The 22,899-nt window shown below is 42.0% G+C and overlaps 1 protein-coding gene and 1 long non-coding RNA gene across 2 annotated transcripts in view; both read right to left on the reverse strand.

The window, feature by feature from the left end:
- Positions 1-17,924, reverse strand: part of LOC124862639 (neuronal-specific septin-3-like) — a 108,845-nt gene extending 90,921 nt beyond the window's left edge. Inside the window, exon 1 of the mRNA XM_047356683.1 lies at positions 17,631-17,924. Within this exon, the coding sequence (XP_047212639.1) occupies positions 17,631-17,685 (55 nt within the window). The 5' untranslated portion in view covers positions 17,686-17,924. The remainder of the gene's footprint in view (positions 1-17,630) is intronic.
- LOC124862640 lies at positions 10,260-12,769 on the reverse strand. Its single transcript, XR_007036967.1, has 3 exons — positions 12,692-12,769; positions 11,953-12,050; positions 10,260-10,879 (listed from the first exon to the last, which is right to left on the reverse strand). It is a non-coding gene; the product is annotated as an uncharacterized LOC124862640 (long non-coding RNA).
- Positions 17,925-22,899: the final 4,975 nt, after the last annotated feature.

Genomic DNA, 22,899 nt, shown 5'->3' on the forward strand with positions numbered 1-22,899 from the left:
TAGGGTCTCCCATGGCAAACAGGCTCTAGGTGATGGGTCAGACAAAGAACGGTTCAAGAATCCCTCATGAGGACAAACATATTGAGGCACGTGACGTCGCCTGGTACGGCGGAGCCGGGGTCCCACCCTGGAGCCAGGCCTGGGATCGGGACTCGCTGGAGAGCCCCTGGTGGCCGGGTCGCTCCTTGCGGGACCCGGCCGGGCCAAGCCCGAACGAGAGACGCGAGGCCATCCCCCAGTGGGCCCACCACCTGCAGGGGCAACCGTGAGGGACCGGTGCAAAGAGGATTGGGTGGCGGACGAAGGTGGAGACCTCAGCGGCCCAATCCCCGGATGCTTAGGCTGGCTCTAGGGATGTGGAATGTCACCTCGCTGACGGGAAAGAAGCCGGAGCTTCTGCGGGAGGTCGAGAGATATCGACTAGAAATAGTCGGGCTCGCCTCCACGCACAACGTGGGCTCTGGAACCCATCTCCTTGAGAGGGGTTGGACTCTCTTCTACTCTGGAGTGGCCCACGGGGAGAGGTGGCGGGCTGGTGTGGGTTTGCTTGTTGCCCCCCAGCTCAGCCGTCTCGTGTTGGGGTTTACCCCAGTGGATGAGAGGGTCGTATCCCTGCGCCTTCGGGTTGGGGATAGGTCTCTGACTGTCGTCATGGCCTACGGGCCGAGCGGTAGGGCGGAATACCCGGCCTTCTTGGTGTCCCTGTCGGGGGTGCTGGATAGTGCCCTTCCCGGGGACTCCATTATTCTGCTGGGGGACTTCAACGCCCACGTGGGAAATGACAGTGACACCTGGAGAGGCGTGATCGGGAGGAATGGCCTCCCTGATCTGAATCCGAGTGGTGTTTTGTTATTGGACTTCTGTGCTAGTCACGGATTGTCCATAATGAACACCATGTTCAAACATAAGGGTGTCCATCAGTGCACTTGGCACCAGGACACCCTAGGCAGGAGGTTGATGATCGACTTTGTTGTCGTATCATCAGACCTTCGGCCGCATGTTTTGGACACTCGGGTGAAGAGAGGGGCTGAGCTGTCCAATGATCACCACCTGGTGGTGAGTTGGATCCGCTGGAGGAGGAGAAAGCCGGACAGACTTGGCAGGCCCAAGCGCCAAGTCTGCTGGGAACGCCTGGTGGAGCCCTCGGCCAGGGATGTATTCAACTCCCACCTCCGGGAGAGCTTTGACCAGATCCTGGGGGATGTTGGAGACATAGAGTCCGAGTGGACCATGATCTCCGCATCTACTGTCGATGCTGCTGCATTGGATGAAGATCAGCTCCTCCAAGTCCGAGGCCATGGTACTCAACCGGAAAAAGGTGGCTTGTCCTCTTCAGGTTGGAGGGGAGTTCCTGCCTCAAGTGGAGGAGTTTAAGTATCTCAGGGTCTTGTTCACGAGTGGAGGAAAAATGGAGCGGGAGATCGACAAGACGGATCGGTGCGGCTGCCGCAGTAACTGTGCCGGTCCGTTGTGGTGAAGAGAGAGCTGAGTCGAAAAGCAAAGCTCTCAATTTACCGGTCGGTCTACGTTCCTACCCTCAACTATGGCCATGAACTTTGGGTCATAACCGAAAGAACGAGATCCCAGATACAAGATGCTGAAATGAGCTTCCTCCGTAGGGTGGCCGGGCACTCCCTTAGAGATAGGGTGAGGAGCTCGGCCATCCGGGATGGGCTCGGAGTAGAGCCGCTGCTCATGCACATCGAGAGGAGGCGAGTTGAGGAGGCTCGGGCATCTATACCGGATGCCTCCTGGACGCCTTCCTTGAGAGGTGTTCCAGGCACGTCCCACCGGGAGGAAGCCCAGGGGACGGCCCAGGACACGCTGGAGGGACAATGTCTCTCAGCTGGCCTGGGAACGCCTTGGGCTCCACCCGGAGGAGCTGGAGGAGGTGTCTGGGGAGAGGGCGTCTGGGCGTCTCTGCTGAGCCTGCTGCCCCCGCGACCCGGTCCCGGATAAGCGGAAGATGACGACGAGTACGAGTACGAGGAAGTTTTTGTCTTCCAATGATAAAATACGTCACAAAGCTGAGTTTCTCTGATTGGTTGATGCGGCCCCTCAACCTCCGAAAGTTCCAGTTTCTCTTGCATCTGCCGCTTTGGACGCGCTGTACACACATCAGACACCTGAAATCTCAAAACACACAGCGTTCGACGCACGAAGCACTTTAAAAACGTGCCGCAGGACATCTCAACGCCTCAACACATGCATCCACAATAGAGTTTGCATGAAACCCAGATGCCCCTGATACTCACATTGCGTTTGGTCTGAACCCACCATTAGGCTTTATACAGAAGTTTTTGTCTCAGCCATGGCAATAATAAGGACAAGGACTTTAAAGCGCAAAACTACAGACTTTTGACCGTGGTAAAGTTAGTTCGAGGTTGGATATTGGACATTCGTGCTCTGTGGATTCTTCCCGTTTAATCGATATAGGCAATCTGATTACAGGCAGCTGCTCTCTGCTTGCTCCATCCTCCTGCAGACGCTGCTAAAACAAGAGCAGAGCTGCAACATTTACTACATCCATTAAGCATAGTAACCCTGACAAAGATGTTGTTCCTACCAAACAACATTTAGAGCAGTTCTGTTCCTCAAAGACATGGTCCAATAATTGCAACTATTTTCTTGAGAATATTTAAATGGGATGAAAAAAATAATGCTCTTTACTATTTAATTCAAAGATTTATTACCCTATTCTGTTAACAATGAGAACATCAGTCAGTCATTTTCTACCGCTTATTCCATAGTGGGTCACGGGGGAGCTGGTGCCTATCTCCAGAAGTCTATGGGCGAGAGGCGGGGTACACCCTGAACAGGTCGCCAGTCCATCGCAGGGCAACACACAAACAACCATGCACACACTCATTCATACACCTAAGGGCAATTTAGAGTGACCAATTAACCTAACAGGCATGTCTTTGGACTGTGGGAGGAAGCCGGAGTACCCGGTGAGAACCCACACATGCACGGGGAGAACATGCAAACTCCATGCAGAAAGACCCCCGGTCGGGAATCGAACCCAGGACCTTCTTGCTGCAAGGCAACAGTGCTACCAACTGTGCCACCATGCAGCCAATGAGAACATGAATTCTAGAATTGCGCCGCTCAAGGTGGCAGCATACAGTGGCTCAGAGGTCTCAGGCCAAAAACAAAAGCCACAACACGAATGCAAAAGCCAAAATGGAAGTGACCTGTAGTGGATGTACCGGTGTTACACCAAAATCTGTGACCCATCACAATCTGTAGCTCAGCTCAATTTCAAAAGTGCTCCAATGTGTTAGATGTCCTGCACTAATAGCTGGCTCGCCTTGCCAGCTTTCAGCTGACCGGGCAGTCAAGGCTCGCTATACTGGGGAAGGACCAAGCAGATATTTCAGATTTACACAGCTATATTCTCACCTAAAAACACTGTAAAAATTCATTTTGTTTAACAAAAAGTGCAATATATCCAACTTTTTTCACAGCTTTTCTCTCTCCTTCGGCTATTTCTTAATTCCGTTTCAACAATCCGCAATGAATCATGGGATTGGGTGTGCCACAAAGGATACACCACACTCGTCCTTCAAATCTGGGGAAAAGGACATGTTTACCTGCCGCATTTGAAGAAGGCGTAAAATTTGGACAGCCATCTTATGACAGATCACACCAGTAACACCAGTACCATCACTTTTACTGCAGGTCACATCTGTTGTGGCTTTTGCATTCGTGTTTGTGGCTTTTGTATTTGGCCGGAGACCTCTGGGCCACCGTAGCAGCATGTTGGAGTAGCTCTGTTATTTTTATTATGATATAGTTATTTTAAGAACTCTAAGTCCTCTTCTGGAGAATTAAAATGTATTTTTTGGACGATTATCGTCTCCGATATCGAATGATGTGCAGCTGGGAAGATTTTTGCTGATCCAATTTTAGTTTTGTACATTTGTTATGATGCAAACCCATAGCAACAAGGTTTTTTTTTTACAATGGGGAGCAGCTGATGAATATCTCAAAAGATCAAATAATACTTCAACTACAACCCCAAATCCCTGGTGAGTTGAAAAGGATGTGCCGTGGCTGCAAAGCAGGAGCAAAGAGAAGAGAGAGAAGGAGGAAGATCAAGCCATCTCTTCCATCGATTATCATGGACAATGTGAGATCATTTCAATTCAATTTAATTCACAAATACTTTATTCATCCCAAAGGGAAATTAAATGTTGTTGCTCTTATTATTCAGGGTTCTTCTAAGAGCCGCTGTAGATGCTAATGCTGGTGTGCAGTAAGGATCTCTGGTAGCAATCTGTCTTACAGCAGGGCTGAAGAAACCTCTGACTAAAGGAATTTGGATGAACTCCAAGCCCTATAAAGGATCCAGCCAGAATATCAGGAATGCAGTATGTGTTTTACTGAAACATGGCTGCAGGATCATCCCCGACTTCAGCGTCTCTCTGCCGGGCTTTCTGATCTAATGCGCAGAGAGAGATTTTAAGAGGGAAAAAAAACGCAAAGGATGTGGATTAGCAGCGTTGTCAACAACAGATAGTGTAATCCAGGACATATTTCTGTGAAGAGTTGTCTCTGATGCCCTGATATTGAACTGTTAGCAGTACGTTTCCATCCATATTATTTACCCAGAGAGTTCACCAGTGTTATTTTGGCAACAGTTTACGTTCCACCATCAGCTCTTGCCGACACCGCATCTGATGTCATCAGCTCGGTTGTTGCTAAACTACAAACACAACACCCCAATGCATTTGTGGCAGTATCTGGTCATTTTAACCATGCTTCCCTCTCTGCGACACTTCCAACATTTCAGCAGTTTGTCAGCTGCTCTACCAGAGAAAACAAAACACTAGATTTGTTTTATGCAAATGTCAAGGACTCATACTCATCTCTAAAGACCTCCTTTAGGCAAATCAGATCACAATCTTGTTTATCTCTGTCCCCCTTGTTCACAGACAACTTGTTATAAAGAGAACCATAGGAAGATGGTCACATGAAGCTAAAGAAGCCCGGTGAAGTTGCTTTGAGTCTACAGACTGTGGTGCACTGTGTCAGCCAGGTGAAGAGGACATCAGTGCCATTACTGAGTGTGTAACCAACTATATGAACTTCTGTGTGGATAACACCATCCCCACCAGAACGCAATTATCCCCAATAACAAACCCTGGATCACCAGTGACCTGAAGGACCTGCTTAACAAGAAAAAAGAAGCCTTCAGGGAGGGAGACAGGGAATTATTGAGTATCCAGAAGCAACCTAATGACAAGATAGGGAGCTGGAGAGCAAGTTCCAGCAAAACAATATCCGAGATAAAGATATGAGATGAAGGGATGAAGAACATCACAGGCTTCAAGCAGAAGGAAGATCGAACCGATGGCTGTCTGGACAGAACCAATGAACTAAACGCATTCTTCAATGGGTTCAGTTCAGAAGAGAGCTCAGCATCCTTCTCTCACAGCCAAACAGACATCCCACCCTCCTTTGACCCACATCTTTCGTGTCACACCTCAAATATTTGATCTTCTACCACAGCCATGGACCCATCTGCTTCTACATGTTTGTCTTCAACCAAATCAGAAGATGCTGATGCTCCCTTTGCCTCCTCCTCCTCCCACCTGTTTGTGTCAAGAAGTCAGGTGAAAAGGCAACTAGAGAGACTGAACTGAAATAAGGCTGCAGGTCCATCGTGTCAGCCCTAGAGTCCTGAAGGTCTGTGCAGAGCACCTCTGGCCAGAAGAAGGTTCCAGTTTTGTGGAAGACCTCCTGTCTTGTTCCGGCACAAAAGAAAACTCACCCACCAGCCCTTAATGACTATAGATCTGTTTTCCTGACATCCCACATCACGAAGGTCCTATAGAGAGACTCCTGTTGGCCCACCTCAGTAAGTAAACAATAAACTTTCAGGACCCCCTTCAGTTTGCTTATTACTGTGGAGTTTGAGTTGAATATGCCATCATACACCTGGCTTCAACAAACCTACTGTCTTCTGGACAATGCCAGCAGCACTCCGAGGGCCATGTTCTTTGATTTCTCCGGTGTATTTAACACAATTGAACCTGATTTGCTTTATCAGAAACTCCAGAAGACTCAGTTTGAGGCCTCAACAATCTCCTGGATCAAAGACTACCTGACAAACAGACCACAGTTTGTGAGACTGAAGAGTTGTGTCTCTAACCAGGTAGTCAGCAGCACGGGAGCACCACAGGGGACTGTACTCTCACCATTCCTTTTCACTCTGTACACCTCAGACTTCCAGTACAAGACAGACTTCTGTCGTCTGCAGAAATACTTGGATGACTCTGCAGTTGTGGGGTGGATCAGAGATGGACAAGAAGATGAGTACAGGAAGGTGGTGGTCCATTTTGTGGCATGGTGTGGAAACAATAATCTCATTTTGAATGTGAATAAAACAAAGGAGATGATTGTAGATTTTAAGAGAAAAAGGAATAGGTCAAACACTATTTCCATTATGGGAGAAGTATAAACCAGGGTGTTCACCTGGACAGTAGACTAGAGTGGAGATGCAGCTATGAAGCCATCTACAAGAAGGGACAGAGCAGACTGTACTGAGGAAGCTTAGAACCTTTGGTGTTTGCAGCAAGATGCTGCATATCTTCTATAAATCTGTTGTGGAGAGTGTGATCTCTTCTGCCATCATCTGCTGTGGAAGCAGCATCAGAACCAGGGACTTAAAAAAGCTCAACAAGCTGATAAAAAAGGCTGGCTCTGTTCTCAAGACTCCTCTGGAGATCATTGTGCAAAGAAGGATTCTTCATAAAATGAAGAACATTATGGAGAACCCTGAGCATCCTCTCTTCATGAGACTGTCCTACAACAACAGAGTATCTTCAGTCAGAGGCTTCTTCAGATCTGCTGTAAGACGGAGCGCTACAGGAGATCCTTCCTGCCCACAGCCATCAGCATCTACAACGACTCTTTGAAGAAACCTTCATAATATGAGCTACAACAACATTTAATTTCCCTTTGGGATTAACAAAATATTTTTGAACTGAATTGAAATGAATTGAACTGAATTAGGAACAGATTGTGTTATGTATAATTATAATATATTTAAGATTAAAACAGATGAGAGAATAAGAACACCTTCATCTTGGGTGTTTTATCTTTTCAGCCCTTGGTTTTCACAGATGAAATCCAGTCCAACAACCATTCAACAGGTAAACTCATCTAAAGCTATTCTAACACCAGCTGTTTCATGTGGAAAAAACAAACGGTGAGACAGATCTGTCAGAAACTACAGATCATATGCTAACTTTGCTAGTAACAACATAACCCATCTTCTAACATTATTTAGCCCAACTGTAACTTAAGGAACATGTTAGAGATTTTAGCAATCATTTCCAGATTCATTCAGACATTTCTTTAACTACCTACTTATGTTGGATCAGCTGATTGTGGCTCATTAGCAGGTAGGTTCATTTTCCTTTTTGGCACATTTATCTTTAAAACCACAACTGTTCAACAAACTTAAATATGCAAAAAAAAAAAAAAACAGGATATTTTGTTTGCTGAAATTGTCTGCGGTTATCACACTAGTCCTGACATTTAGTGGATGATCTATTGAACAGTGTTCTAACTCCCTTAACTGCCCTGATTTTTATCATCAAGGCGAAAATTTTACTTTGGTAGTTTCAGGGTATTTCCTGGAATGACTTATCTGAATGATTGATAAGTTTATCTGAACAACAGTGTAAAAAGAAAACTGAATTTTATCTAAGGAAAATTTTGAAGGCCCAAAGTTAATTCAATGTCTTTCATTTGACAGAGATGTAAAGCTGGCTGGCACAGTAAAAAAAAAGTTTTTTTATTAAACTAGAAAACTACAACAACTAATCTTAGACCTGTCAGAAGGGTTCTGATTGTTGGTTTTGACATGCATTTAAGGTTCTCTAAACAAGATTTTCTGTCCCCGCTTTGCCCTGGTGCGGTGCTGGACTATATAAATGGGTCAACACATAGGGGGAGGATAGAACATACAGGTCCTTCTCAAAATATTAGCATATTGTGATAAAGTTCATTATTTTCCATAATGTCATGATGAAAATATAACATTCATATATTTTAGATTCATTGCACACTAACTGAAATATTTCAGGTCTTTTATTGTCTTAATACGGATAATTTTGGCATACAGCTCATGAAAACCCAAAATTCCTATCTCACAAAATTAGCATATCATTAAAAGGGTCTCTAAACGAGCTATGAACCTAATCATCTGAATCAACGAGTTAACTCTAAACACCTGCAAAAGATTCCTGAGGCCTTTAAAACTCCCAGCCTGGTTCATCACTCAAAACCCCAATCATGGGTAAGACTGCCGACCTGACTGCTGTCCAGAAGGCCACTATTGACACTCTCAAGCAAGAGGGTAAGACACAGAAAGACATTTCTGAACGAATAGGCTGTTCCCAGAGTGCTGTATCAAGGCACCTCAGTGGGAAGTCTGTGGGAAGGAAAAAGTGTGGCAGAAAACGCTGCACAACGAGAAGAGGTGACCGGACCCTGAGGAAGATTGTGGAGAAGGGCCGATTCCAGACCTTGGGGGACCTGCGGAAGCAGTGGACTGAGTCTGGAGTAGAAACATCCAGAGCCACCGTGCACAAGCGTGTGCAGGAAATGGGCTACAGGTGCCGCATTCCCCAGGTCAAGCCACTTTTGAACCAGAAACAGCGGCAGAAGCGCCTGACCTGGGCTACAGAGAAGCAGCACTGGACTGTTGCTCAGTGGTCCAAAGTACTTTTTTCGGATGAAAGCAAATTCTGCATGTCATTCGGAAATCAAGGTGCCAGAGTCTGGAGGAAGACTGGGGAGAAGGAAATGCCAAAATGCCAGAAGTCCAGTGTCAAGTACCCACAGTCAGTGATGGTCTGGGGTGCCGTGTCAGCTGCTGGTGTTGGTCCACTGTGTTTTATCAAGGGCAGGGTCAATGCAGCTAGCTATCAGGAGATTTTGGAGCACTTCATGCTTCCATCTGCTGAAAAGCTTTATGGAGATGAAGATTTCATTTTTCAGCACGACCTGGCACCTGCTCACAGTGCCAAAACCACTGGTAAATGGTTTACTGACCATGGTATCACTGTGCTCAATTGGCCTGCCAACTCTCCTGACCTGAACCCCATAGAGTATCTGTGGGATATTGTGAAGAGAACGTTGAGAGACTCAAGACCCAACACTCTGGATGAGCTAAAGGCCGCTATCGAAGCATCCTGGGCCTCCATAAGACCTCAGCAGTGCCACAGGCTGATTGCCTCCATGCCACGCTGCATTGAAGCAGTCATTTCTGCAAAAGGATTCCCGACCAAGTATTGAGTGCATAACTAATAATAAAAATAAACACACAGGGCATTACCCAGGACACAAAAAGGATCTTACTAACCAAAAGCTAAAAATAACAAATTAGTCTGAAGCAAAACCTGCAGAAAACAGCACATAATAATAAACAACCCAAAATAATCCCAATGCAAACAAGACAGAAGCAAAAACACCAAGAGCTGTCGATCATGACAGGAATATCAGTAACCCACCAATGCCTATTTAGAATAGTTTAGTCTATTTTAGATTGGCCTGCAAAAGATTGTGTCATGATTCACTAGTTGATTTAAGTCAAAGTAAACACGCAATGAATTCATGAATGCAGAGCACTTTCTCTGTTCTCCATACCTTTCACATCATCTGGAAATCTCTGCCAAAAAAGCCAGGAGTTAGATCAACTTCATTTAAAATTTGCTTCATTTGCTTTAGGAGGGGCAGGGTATTAAATATATTTTCTTCTGTAACAATCCTTTAAATATTACCTTGATATGATAGAGTTTAACTAATAGATCTCTAAGTGATTCAATAAACTCATATATATTAGTTCATCAATAAACAACAATGTTTAAAATACTGCATTACCTCCACATTTTGATCTGAGGTTTTGGACTGTTCCACATACTATAAACTGTTTTGAAGCTCTGACTAGATACATAGAAACATCTTGTGTGCAAATCTACAAGAATCTAGTTTTGTTTTAATAATAATCCAATTTTCTAATTCTTCTATTTTGACAAAAGTAATTCTGATTGTTGTAAAAACTAAAAACAGCAAAAGTCTATTTTTAACTATTTTTACACTCAGTCTTTAATGTTGGATCTTTAAAACTATCAGCACTCCTTTATACATTTCTATGTTTGCACTAATTAGATCACTGTAATTTCTTATTGTGTTAACTCCAACTTACAGTGGTGGGAATTAGTTTAAATAATTGAATAAAAACATAAGCTTTTGAAATACTTTATTAAAGCCTTGTCATCAGATTCTGATGAATGATGATAAAATAACCCCTGGACAAGCTCACTCGTCTCCCTTCGACTCCAACCTGTCCCAGCAAAGATTATTGATGGAATGTCTGCTGCAGTCACAGTGCTAGAAACATTTAAAGACCTCCCTTAAGGCAACTAGTTTCTTGTCTAGTACACTAGGAACAGATGCAGGTGCCCCAAGTTCACAAAACTTTCTGTTCTACGATACAGAATCCTACCCCACTCTTTGGCTCCTAGCAACATGGTTAAAGTCCAGCATGTGCAGAGGTGTGTTCAGAACGAACATCAGTAGACATTGAGGAAACACAAAACCAAAGCACAAGCTCATTTTGTGTAGGCACGTGACACCACTGATTGGCTCTAGAAAAAGACTCTATTATAGCTGAAGTGAGATCAGAACTACCCTCTAATATACTTTGAACACAGGCAATTAAGCAGACAAAGTTAATAAAGAGAGCAGTAGAACTTGGTCGAATGTTCTTTGCTGTTATGAGGACATCTTTGAGGTCAAATATTTTCCTTGTGTTCTGTCATCCACCCAATATGGTGCCAGTCCAGATGGAAAAGCAGTGGACCTAAAAATAGGAGAATGATAGCACACACAAGCATGTTATACTGAGGAAAAACAGAAAACCAAAGAAATACGTGTTCTGCAGTTTATCTGAGCTGCTGAGCCAATATATTCAGTTCTGTACTCAGTTTAGAAAGAGATCAGATGATTAGAAGGCATCCTAATGCTCCTGTTGGGAAGAGCTGCCTTTAATTTAACTTCATTTAAAATTTTCAATTCATAATAATTAATAAACCAAAGTATTTAGTAGTAATTTAATTCAGTGTATGTCTATATAGTGGTCATTCACAACAAATGTCCTCTCTAGGCGCTAGGATTTTAAAATGTACTCTATTAAATTTTATTTTAATTCTATTCTAGATTCAACAAGGAGCCAATGTGGAGAAGCTAAAATTTGAGAAATGTAAGATCTATTAGTCTGGCTTTCTCCAACAGTCCAAAAACATGACTATTAGATTAACTGGTCGCTCTAAATATGCCATAAGTATGAGTGTGTGCATATGTGAAAAAATTCTGAGGTACTAACAGTTAGTGGATCTGAGGGTCTGAGTTGATGTGTAAGGCTTGAACAGGTCAGGGGTGCAATTAGAAACATCTCCTTGCAAAGCCGTAAAGGTTAAGGATGAACTCTGAAATTAACTGGTAGCCACTACAGACACATTCAGACAGAAGTGATACATGTCCTGTTGGTTCTAGTAAAGAGTGTTGTTGACCTCCAATCAAGGTCTTTTGTGTTAAGAAAGGCAAAAAGCCTAATGCAAAAATCTAAACAAGGTGAAATAAATGTATAGATGATCATATCTTCTTTATGTTTTGACACTACTCTTCTTAATTTTGAAACATTTCTGAAGTAAAAGGAACAGTTGATTGTGTGATTGCTTAGATGCATGAACTGATCAAACACAACACCGAAGTTCCTTCAAATAGACTTGACAGAGGAATTTGTTGTCTGGTTTGAGAAGTCATGCTGTAAGGAGCAAAACTATGGGAGGACATGTTCTGGTCAACAATGACACCAAGGTTCTGCAGATTACTGTACGTCAAGATAATGCCATACAGAGTAAGTGACTGGCTTACAGTTTGTTTTGCGGAAGTGATTGAACACCCGTAGTCAACTGAGAAAATTACACTGTCTGTTGAAGGTGATAGAAATCATTGAATGGAGTGGGTCACATCTGAAAGAGAAGATAGAGAGGTCATGAAAAAGTTCTAGTTGCAATCTAAGGATACTGAAAACTCCTACCGACAGCTACAATAAAAGGTGTGTTATAGTTGGAGAATTAAAGAAAAAGCACCAGTTCAGCAGTTCATCAGCAGCTTCAACAGATAAACAGCAGTGGGGACATCTAACACAGTGACAAAGTTCGACTATCTTTAAGCAGCCTGGAACATCAGAGTGACAAGTTACGACATTTAACAGCTGTGTCTTAAATTCAAAAATAAAAGAATTGAAGCAGCCTGGACTCATCGCTGAAGGTTAGCTCGCTCACTCAGTTTGTGGTGTCAGAACCTGAGCCCATAGAATCCGAATAAAAATGGAAGAACATCTGGCATTAACCTAACAACAGACTGACAGCATTTTTTCATTTAAAAAATACCAGCTGTTACTTTTTAATTCTGTATAAATGTGGAGATAATCCCAATGCTGTGCTGATGTTAGCATTTCAAACAGTTAAAACAGGCTAAAGGCTTTTATATTTAAAAGTAGCTACCAACTTTCTGCTGCTAAGAACATAGTTTACATGTTTAAATGTGTTTATAACCACATCTTCCTGACAACAGCTTCATCTGGAATTATTATTATTATTAAACTTACCCACGGTCACAGTCTGACCCAACAAATTAACTTCCTCTGTCCGTCTCCATGCCAACAAGCGCAGCTTCTTCTTTTAACTGTTGTGTCTGGTTGGATTTATAAGTTTCTCCTTTTTAAATCCAATAAAATCCAGAAAGAAGGGGCAGTGATAGTAAGTGCTTCCAACAAGACTCTGGATGTTCACCAATCTGTGTCTTCATCTGATTAAAGAGTCCTGGGGTCGCACAGTTGCTGCCCTTTCACCCTATAAATACCGGTCCCTCATCTCCCTGTATGGCCGAAGTCCATTTCTTTTCTAGTGTTCAGATGCTTAAAAACTGCTAAAAGAAGATAAACGATACATTGCTACTGGCTTACTCTTCGACACTGCTCCTCATGTAGCTGGCACCTTCGCATGCATGATGGCGAGATCACTGTACCCATGGCAGTTGGCTTCTGCTTGCACGGGTTGAATTTACATGTAAGGATCTTTATTACAATAATGTTACGTGTTTCTTTTAGACAATTTGATTCCATAGGTGGAGAGCAGAAGGCTACAACAGCTCGTTCTTGCCAACAGCCATTATGCCCTTCAACAGACAATAATACCTGGATAGGGCTATACCATTCACTCATCCATTCATCTCTACATATCATTATATACTGTACTATATGTAGATAAATGATTAATCTGTCCTCCTTGCACAGCTTGTGTTAGTAATGTTTCCATGTTGTACATACTAGCCTTAGAGGAAGTCCATGTCCTTATTGAAATCGAACTACAAAGTTTGAAGTTTGGGCGCACAAGCACTACATTGTTGTGAAGGTTGGGGTTGCACAGATAGAGAAAATTGTGGGTCAGATGATAAGTAGAGCAGAAAAACAACAGTACAACTATTTAAGAAAATACAGTGAGGAGAGATCTTGTTTTCCTAGTGGACAACAAGGAGACAAAACTGCATAGACATATTGGTGAAAAAAAAACCACTTAATTTTTCCTTCTGTTCTGAGTAGACATAGTATAAAACAGCATTATTGTATTATGCATGCATTATTGCCCTCTGTGAGGCAGTAATGAAAACTGGTTATCTCTGAGTGGAACATGGTTTCTCAACAGAGCAAAAAATAGCATGATTAGCATCTTACACTAGTCAGCAAAGTCCCAGCGGCTGGTGCACAGTTTAATTGAAATATACCAATCCCAAAGAGAAATTGGACAAGGAAGAGTTATATCAAATTCGATGTTAGAGGTCTTATTCTTCGTTAGAGCCAATACTTGCTTTGGATTTTCATTCATTAGTAATGTAAGAGTTTTAAAGGGTGACTGATCTCTGCAGACTGGCTCAATTAGCAGTTAATTGCCTGCTCAATTAGAGAGCTGCCCTCAGTTGGTTAAGAAGATACTGAACGGAGACCGAGCAGGAGAACAAACGTGGATGACCATAATGAACAAAGAATGGACTTTGTCAATATCTTTTAAATCAGGGTTTCTTAACCCTGGTTCTCAGGGCCCAGTGTCCAACATGTTGTAGGTGTTTCCTTGCTGCCACACACCTGACTTATATAAATGGATGATTTAACAGGCTTCTGCAGCACAAGATGGAAGTAATGTAATCATTGTGATCATGTGTGCTGAAACATGAAAGACTGTTTTACTAAACTGTGTTATTTCGTCTTTTAACGGTCAAATATTTCTTTAGCATGCAGTCTCAATCTCCATGTTTAGATCTGAACAGATCTGAACGAACTTCAAATGTGGTGGTCACAAGTCCTGGTAACCAGTGAAATAAGCCTTTTTAATATGGATATGCTTATACATGCTAAATGTTCATAAAACTAAGGAGAATCTGATTTATTTGTTTAAAACAATATTTATGGACAAAGTTCTCAATAATGTTCAGAACTGTAGGATGTTAATTCATGTAAATGTAGTATCAATCTGTGGCACCTTTGTAAGTTTGATCAAACCGAGGGAATGGGAGGGGCTCTGTAGATGATAGAGGAGGAACAACTTGAGTAGGGTTCATTGTGGCGTTTGGCAGCTAGGAATCAGTAGCCACAGAGCTACACTTCTGACTGTAACACAGTTTATTGGGAGAAAAGGTTTTTAGTAACTTCTTTTGTTTTTCCTCTTTTTACCAGGTAGTACAGAAGGATGTAATTATTTTCTAACTAAACACGCACAAGTAAAGGTGAGACAATCTAAGCACCCACTTCTACATTTACTGTAATCAGTCTCCAAATTCAACGTTCAGATCTGGGCATACACTATGGGTTAAAAAGTTTTAGATACAGTTCTGACTTAATGGGTCTCTTTATTTTCATGACTACTTATTCTCACGAAAGGCACCAAAACTGTGAATGAAAACACCTGGAATTACATAGTAAACAAAAAGTGTGAAATAAATCTAAGCATTCTTCATAATAGCCTCCCTTTGCTCTGATGACTGCTTTGGTCTCTTGGCGTTCTCTCCCTGAGCTTCATGAGGTGGTCATCTGAAATGGTTTTCCAAAGAGTCTTGAAAGAACTTTCCAGAGGTTCATTGAGAGACGACCAAAGGTTAATATTTCAGTCATCTCAGCAAAGGGCGGCTACTTTAAGAAATCTAAAATAAAAAAACATATTTAAATTTTTTTCCAATTTTTTGTTTGCTACATAATTACATATGTGTTCATTCACAGTTTTGATGTCTTCAGTGAGAATCTATGTACAATGTAAATAAATATAAGAAAACCAGTAAATGAGAAAGGGGTTCTAAAAGTTTGGACCAGTAGTGTATGTCACACCCAAGTTGATCGCTAACTGTTGTGATGCTAACTAGTTGTAGCAAGAGCTCCCAAATCTCACAAAATTTTGCATGTCAGACATATTTTATGTTTACCTCAGGGCTTCTTCAAGAACATTGACTTTCACAATTGGAATTGCAAGTTTAGAGGGCATTGTTGCCTTTCTTACTGGAAACTTGTAAAATCCAACCTCCAAATAGAATGCACCATTAGTTACGGTTATAGTTTTAGTTAGGGCATCAAAGTAAATATTTTGGCAGATGCGTGAACCAGACAATGCAGGTTCATGAGAATAGCTGTTAAATACTTTTTGGAGTCCGAACCGCAATCAGACAACAGAAAACAATGTGAATGCTTGTTTCAAGGAAATACTGAGACAGAGGCAAGATTTGCAATGATCCACATTTTTCTTACATAAACTAATTAAATTTGAGCATGACTGACTGGATTGGACTGCTATAAATGTAACTAAATTTGGATCATTTAGGATTTTATATGACAGCAAATGAATTGGACCTGCTTGTAAAGTGTATTGAAATGACATCTGTTGTTATTTGGAGTTGAATACATAAACTGAACCACCTCAACTGGCTCCTCTCGATGTGGAGGAGCAGCGGCTCTACTCCGAGCTCCTCACCCTATCTCTAAGGGAGTGCCCGGCCACCCTACGGAGGAAGCTCATTTCAGCTGCTTGTATCCAGGATCTCGTTCTTTCGGTCATGACCCAAAGTTCATGGCCATAGGTGAGGGTAGGAACGTAGACCGACCGGTAAATTGAGAGCTTTGCTTTTTGGCTCAGCTCTCTCTTCACCACAACGGACCGGTACAGCGCCCCCATTACTGTGGCAGCCGCACCGATCCGTCTGTCGATCTCCCGCTCCATTCTTCCCTCACTCGTGAACAAGACCCCGAGATACTTGAACTCCTCCACTTGAGGCTCGGGCATCTATACCTCCTTCTATGCCTCCTGGATGCCTTCCTCGGGAGGTGTTCCAGGCACGTCCCACCGGGAGGAGGCCCAGGGGACGGGCCAGGACACGCTGGAGGTACTATGTCTCTCGGCTGGCCTGGGAACGCCTTGGGCTCCCCCCGGAGGAACTGGAGGAGGTGTCTGGAGAGAGGGACGTCTGGGCGTCTCTGCTGAGTCTGCTGCCCCCGCGACCCGGTCCCGGATAAGCGGAAGACGACGAGTACGAGTACGAGTACATAAACTGAAATTAATTGTGCAGTTACATATACAATGAAAACCTGGGCTGAATCTAAATTTCTAATGACTGATCACTTAAACATCTCTTGTTTAGAAAACACAGCTTTAACACCTGAACATTATTGCCACCATTGGGACTGGAGTGTGAGGACAGTAATAAGATGCTGGATGGGGAGGCTGGAAAAGCTGCAGAAAGCAAATATCTATATGTAGTTTTGTTCATGATATGGGCCCATTAGCACGACACAGTGAGACAGTCCTGTTTCTTTAAATCGTTATTGTACAAAACTTTAACCATTGAAACTGAAAAATCCTCTGTAGTTTCATGTTAATTCCAGCATTAAAAGATACATAGGATAGAAAATCGGCCTACCAACACACGATGCGTTGTAACAATGTTTAAAACAGTTAGATAAATATTGGGTTCTTTTAAATGGAGCCAAGAGCGACTACAACGTTTTACTCTGAACCGGGTCAGGAAAAAAACAACAGGAGGCACAGCAGCTCATTCACAGAGCATCTGAAGATCTAAAGATACTTCTCCCCACACCCACAACACACACACACACACACACACACACAACCAATTTGATATGTACTAATTATACAGTCGGCGCATTCAGTTGAAATAAATGTCTTTCACATGATCGTGTAACTGCAGTCTAACGTAGAGCAGGTTTGAACTCTGCATTCATTAACCGATTTGAACTTTGTTCAATTAATGGATTGTTTGGTCTATAAAATATGCAACGCAGCTCTAACAGAACCATAGAGATAATACAACAGCTTTGCTAAACAATTTAAGTGATCACCATGAGTGAAACAGGTTTACAGCAAACTTTTTTATTTTAAAAATAGTAAAAAATAAAAATAAAAAAAAGAAGAAGATTCTCCAAGATCTGTATTAATTAAGTGCCAAGCCCAAGCCTCCAGTAAAGTAATTATTCAATATAACCGTCCACATACCTTCAAAATCAGATAAGATCCCTGCGAGGTGGTCATTGACTGGAAGGTCCGACATCCTGTTTTGGTTGCAGAGAGCCTCTTTACTGCGCTCCAAGTCAGCGAAGAACTTTTGTGGGGTTTTACCTTTTGTGAAATAACTCGAACTGGTCTGATAATGTTCTCTAGCAGATTCCTTCCCTCCAGTTCGGATCCTGCTGTCTGTCGGACTGCTGGACCGTCGGAACCCCTGCGTGGCTGTGGGCCCATCCCCCTGCTTGTTCCCCGGCACAGACTGCAGCCGCGAGGGACAAGGGGGGCGAGGAGAGTGGGCGGATCCGCAAGCAACACCTGGAATAAAACCTTTAGCGAGAATCCCTCCATCCCCCACCGCCCCAACCCTTCTGATGCACGCCAGAAACACCCTGCAGTTTGCACAAGCCCACAAAGCCTCCCTTTACTATCCACGCTTCTGAGTTAGGGTCAAACAGGGAAAGAACAGGCTTTCACTTCTACAAGGTGTGTATAGTGGTTTATTGTCAGGATGTCTGAATCTAATCATTAGCGGTGGCTATTTCACAGGATATCATTAATCCTGCGAGTGTTTCTAAATAATCCTGCAGTTCACCTTCAGTGTGGAAAGATCTAAATGAAAAGAAACGTTCTTAAAAATTGCAAAAACAAGTAGGCTACCTTCAACTAAGAGACAGACACCACATAATAAATTAAAGTTATCTCCACCTTTTGCTGCCTCTAAAGTTGCAGAGTTTTTGAGATTTCTCTTTACCAGCTTCACTCTCCTTGCTAAAGAACAACATCCCCACACCATGATGCTGCCGCCGACTTAATACGGCTGTTTTCAGGGTAATGTAGAGTGTTAGTTTTCTGCCACATGTAGCATTTTGCATGTGGGCCTCTGCTGAGGTTTTAAACAATATACCAAGCTTTGAACATGTCACAGAGGTCTGTACAATCCAGCGTCTAAACATGGAAAGAGAATGGACCTACTGTAAACCTACATGGACATGGATGTCCACCTAAACTGACGGGCCAAGGAGAGTATTCATCAAATTAGCCAAGGAGGCCCATGGTACCTCTGGAGGAGCTGTACAGATCCACAGCTCAGTAAAATAATTTCACAAAAGAACTATTAGTCGTGCATTCTAAAAATCTGGTCTTTATAAAAAAATGGCAAGAAGTGGTCTGAATATAAATGCATCAGCGCTTTCAGATGCTTTTTACCATCATCATTTATAATTTGTTTCATCAGTATGTAGGACTTAGAGTTGGCCTATCACAAAAATAGGATCGATAGATAGATAGATAGATAGATAGATAGATAGATAGATAGATAGATAGATAGATAGATAGATAGATAGATAGATAGATAGATAGATAGATAGATAGATAGATAGATAGATAGATCGATCGATCGATCGATCGATCGATCGATAGATATGTAGCCATTTTCAGTTTCTACCCAAAAACATTCCACTTTTTCACTCTGTACACCTCAGACTTCCAGTACAAGACAGACTCCTGTCATCTGCAGAAATACTCGGATGATTCTGCAGTTGTTGGATGGATCAGAGATGGACAAGAAGCTGAGTACAGGAAGGTGGTGGACCGCTTTGTGGCATGGTGTGGAAACAATCATCTCATTTTGAACGTGACTAAAACAAAGGAGATGATTGTAGATTTTAAGAGAAACAGGAATAAGTCAAAAACTATTTCTATCATGGGAGAAGAAGTGGAGGTGGTGGAGGAGTATAAATACCTCGGTGTTCACCTGGACAACAGACTAGAGTGGAGATGCAACTGTGAAGCCATCTACAAGAAGGAACAGAGCAGACTGTACTTCTTGAGGAAGCTTAGATCCTTTGGTGTTTGCAGCAAGATGCTGCATATCTTCTATAAGTCTGTTGTGGAAAGTGTGATCTCTTCTACCATCATCTGCTGGGGAAGCAGCATCAGAACCAGGAACTTGAAAAAGTTCAACAAGCTGATAAAGAAGACTGGTTCTGTTCTGGGGACTCCTCTGGAACCTCTGGAGATCATTGTGCAAAGAAGGATTCTTCATAAAATGAAGAACATTATGGAGAACCCTGAGCATCCTCTTCATCAGACTGTCCTACAACAACAGAGTGTCTTCAGTCAGAGGCTTCTTCAGATCTGCTGTAAGACGGAGCGCTACAGGAGATCCTTCCTGCCCACAGCCATCAGCATCTACAACGGCTCTTTGAAGAAACCTTCATAATATGAGCTACAACAACATTTAATTTCCCTTTGGGATTAATAAAGTATTTTTGAATTGAATTGAATGGAATTTAATAACAATTTAGTTGTAACATTTAAGACAAAACAAGATTTTCTGACTGTATGGGTGGAGAAAACTAAAAAAAAAGGTTTGTAATGTGAAAAAATAAAATAATTTCAATAAAGGCAATGTGAGCTGATGATTTCTGTTTGCTACTTAATTAAATATTAATGATCCAAACAATGATTTTGTGATTTGTTGTCTCTATGACTTTGTTAGTTGTCTTGGGATCAGTCACATTTCCTCAACCCTTATTAATGTTTCTGCTTTCCATTACACACACATACCAATTTATAATGAGTCACACCGGCTGCAGACCAGATCAAGGAAAGCTATTGTGACATTAATCCTCTCTGGTTCTGAGCTACTAATGAGAGCCCCCTGACCCTCAGTACCATCAGGAGAGTGTGTGAAAAAGATTTTTTAAACGCTTAAAAACATCTAAGAACAGTGAAATTAAGGGTAGTTGAGTCTCTGGTATGTTGGTGGCTGCGTGTTGTTGTCTGTGGGTGTCTAGTTAGCTCTTCTGTCTATCTACCCTGTCGTCTCAGTGATGCCTAATCTCTCCTTGTGATAGCCTGATAGTTCCTGGTGGTGCATTTGTGTTTATTTGAAAGTGTGAGCGAGAGAACAATTGAGTGTCAGTGTGTGTATGTGTGTTCACTCGTGCTCTGACTCGCCTGTAGGAATCTTCTTACACTGGGTTTGATGTGTGTGGCAGACTGTCAGGTGAAGACCTTAGGAACCACATTCCAAGGTAATTTAGATAAAATGGTAGAGATAACCTGATATGACCGGCGCAGAAAGGACAAAAACGCTTTATTTTTTTCACAGACTAGGGGGTATAATAGAGAACTCAACTAAATATGATGAAGGTTTCCAGCTTTTTTGTAAAGAGTTGGTCTGACCCATCAGGAGCAGGGGTTTACACAGGAAGCCCAAATTATGGGCCATTACTTCTATTGATTGTAAAAGTGAATGCCATGTGTTGCTCCTGTAGAGTTACGTACATTTAAAACGTTATTTCTCTTCTTGTAGCACAACAAATAAAATCTCAGCAGTTGACACAAAACATATAAGGGATCTTCAGCTATGTTAAAGTAGGATCAGATGTTAAGTGATGCAGTGGGGATGTTGAGCTTTGTTTTATGTGGATTGCAGTTTGGACATAAAATAGTATTGTGGGTCTGAGTGGGTTTGGCTATGTGTTGCTGCAGTGGGAGGCTGTCTGTGTTTACTTAGCTCAGCAGGAAGTCAGTTTGAAAGATTGCACCACAACTATACACATCCACCCATTGTCTATACCTGCTTATCCTTGCAGGTCTGGTGACTATCTCCAGTGGTCATCGTGCAAGAGGCAGGGTACAGGTCACCCTGGACAGGTCGCCAGGCCAGGACAACATGGAGACAAATAGGATAGAATATGCTGACATACACTCACCAACCACAAATGTTGTCTTACAAATGTAGTCATACTTTTAGAACATTTCGTCACATTATTACCACGAAGGTTTTTGTATTTTAATGGAACTTTGTTTGACAGACCAACACAAAGAAGCAGAACAAAAAGTCACCCGGTTTTCAACTTCCCTGACTCAAAACTTTCTAGGTCTTCACTACATTTACAGCTGGGTATGCACATCTACCAAGCAAAATATTCTATTCTGACCTTGGTCAGATTTAATGGAGAGGATATGTAAAAAGTAATTTTCAAGTTTTACAAAAGATTCTCAATTAGAATTTAGTCTGAACCTTGACTAGGCCATTCTTACACATGAATCTGCTTTGATCTAAACCATCCCAATGTATCTCTGGCTGAATGTTTAGGGTGTTTGTCCTTCTAGAAGGTGAACCTCAACCCCAGTCTCAAACTACATACTGTAATTCTTATGTTTTTCCTTCAGTATCGGCTTTTATATATGTATATATATGTAATATACACACTGATTATGGCTGGTCACTATCCTATGGGTGGTCAATATATGTATTTATTCTAAATCCACAGTATCTTGTGAAGGAGAACGCTTCACTGCGAGGACTTCTTGAAAACCTGTATGTTCATTTTTACAAGGTCTTGTTTTAAGTGTTGCAGACAGTAATTGAATTTGGATATTGATGGAGAAAAAATGATGGAGTTACTTAGTCTGGATAAACACTGAGCCTAACATCCAAATCCACCTGCATCAAGTCTTATATAAGCATTGGCGATCCCTGGTGGTGGTTAATAGGAATGTTTTCATGTGGTTCATTCAAGTCCTTTGAGTTTTAAAGCATGCAGAACCAGTGCAAAAAGTTTATTTTTATAGTTTTTGAATTTAACAAAACATGTTTATCTATAGTTTATTTATAGTCCCACAGAACTGTTTGCACTTTAAATTAAAGAAAAATGGTAAATAAATCTGACTGAATATTTCTCATCCTATTTCCTAAAATTGTGTGCTGGTGTATTAAGCATTTTGCTTTGCAAAAGTTTTAGCGTTTGTGCTCAAGAGCCAGTTCCTATAATAGGCAGTCATTTCAGATGACTTTGGACTGAGGTGCTCTGATACATTCCACAAAGACTCCTTGGAATTTAATTTCAAAAGAGCAAGTCACCCATGACGAAACCACTGCAGATTCACTGGGGGACGAAGGAAACTCATTCTGCTCTCAGATGCTTTTTCTGTATTGAACAACATAAAATGCTCAAATTCTCTTTTGATTTTGAAAACACATTAGTAACTTTTAAAAATTGCTGGCAAAAAACTACAATGTGTTTAAAGGACAGGCTGTGATTGATATTGATACTTTGGTGTTGTTAAAAAGTATTGTGAAGTCTAGGAAAGTGCCCAGACTATAAATCTCATTCAAACTGCAACTGAGGTAAAATTATTGTTTATGAAACATAATTAAAGGTGTCTTTAAGTTCCCCTTAAACCAAAAAATAAGCTGTTACGATTTAAAGCAAAGTTTTACTGTTAAAATGACACAACATGC

Source organism: Girardinichthys multiradiatus, chromosome X (assembly GCF_021462225.1).
Source record: "Girardinichthys multiradiatus isolate DD_20200921_A chromosome X, DD_fGirMul_XY1, whole genome shotgun sequence".
In the NCBI taxonomy this organism is placed as follows: domain Eukaryota; kingdom Metazoa; phylum Chordata; class Actinopteri; order Cyprinodontiformes; family Goodeidae; genus Girardinichthys; species Girardinichthys multiradiatus.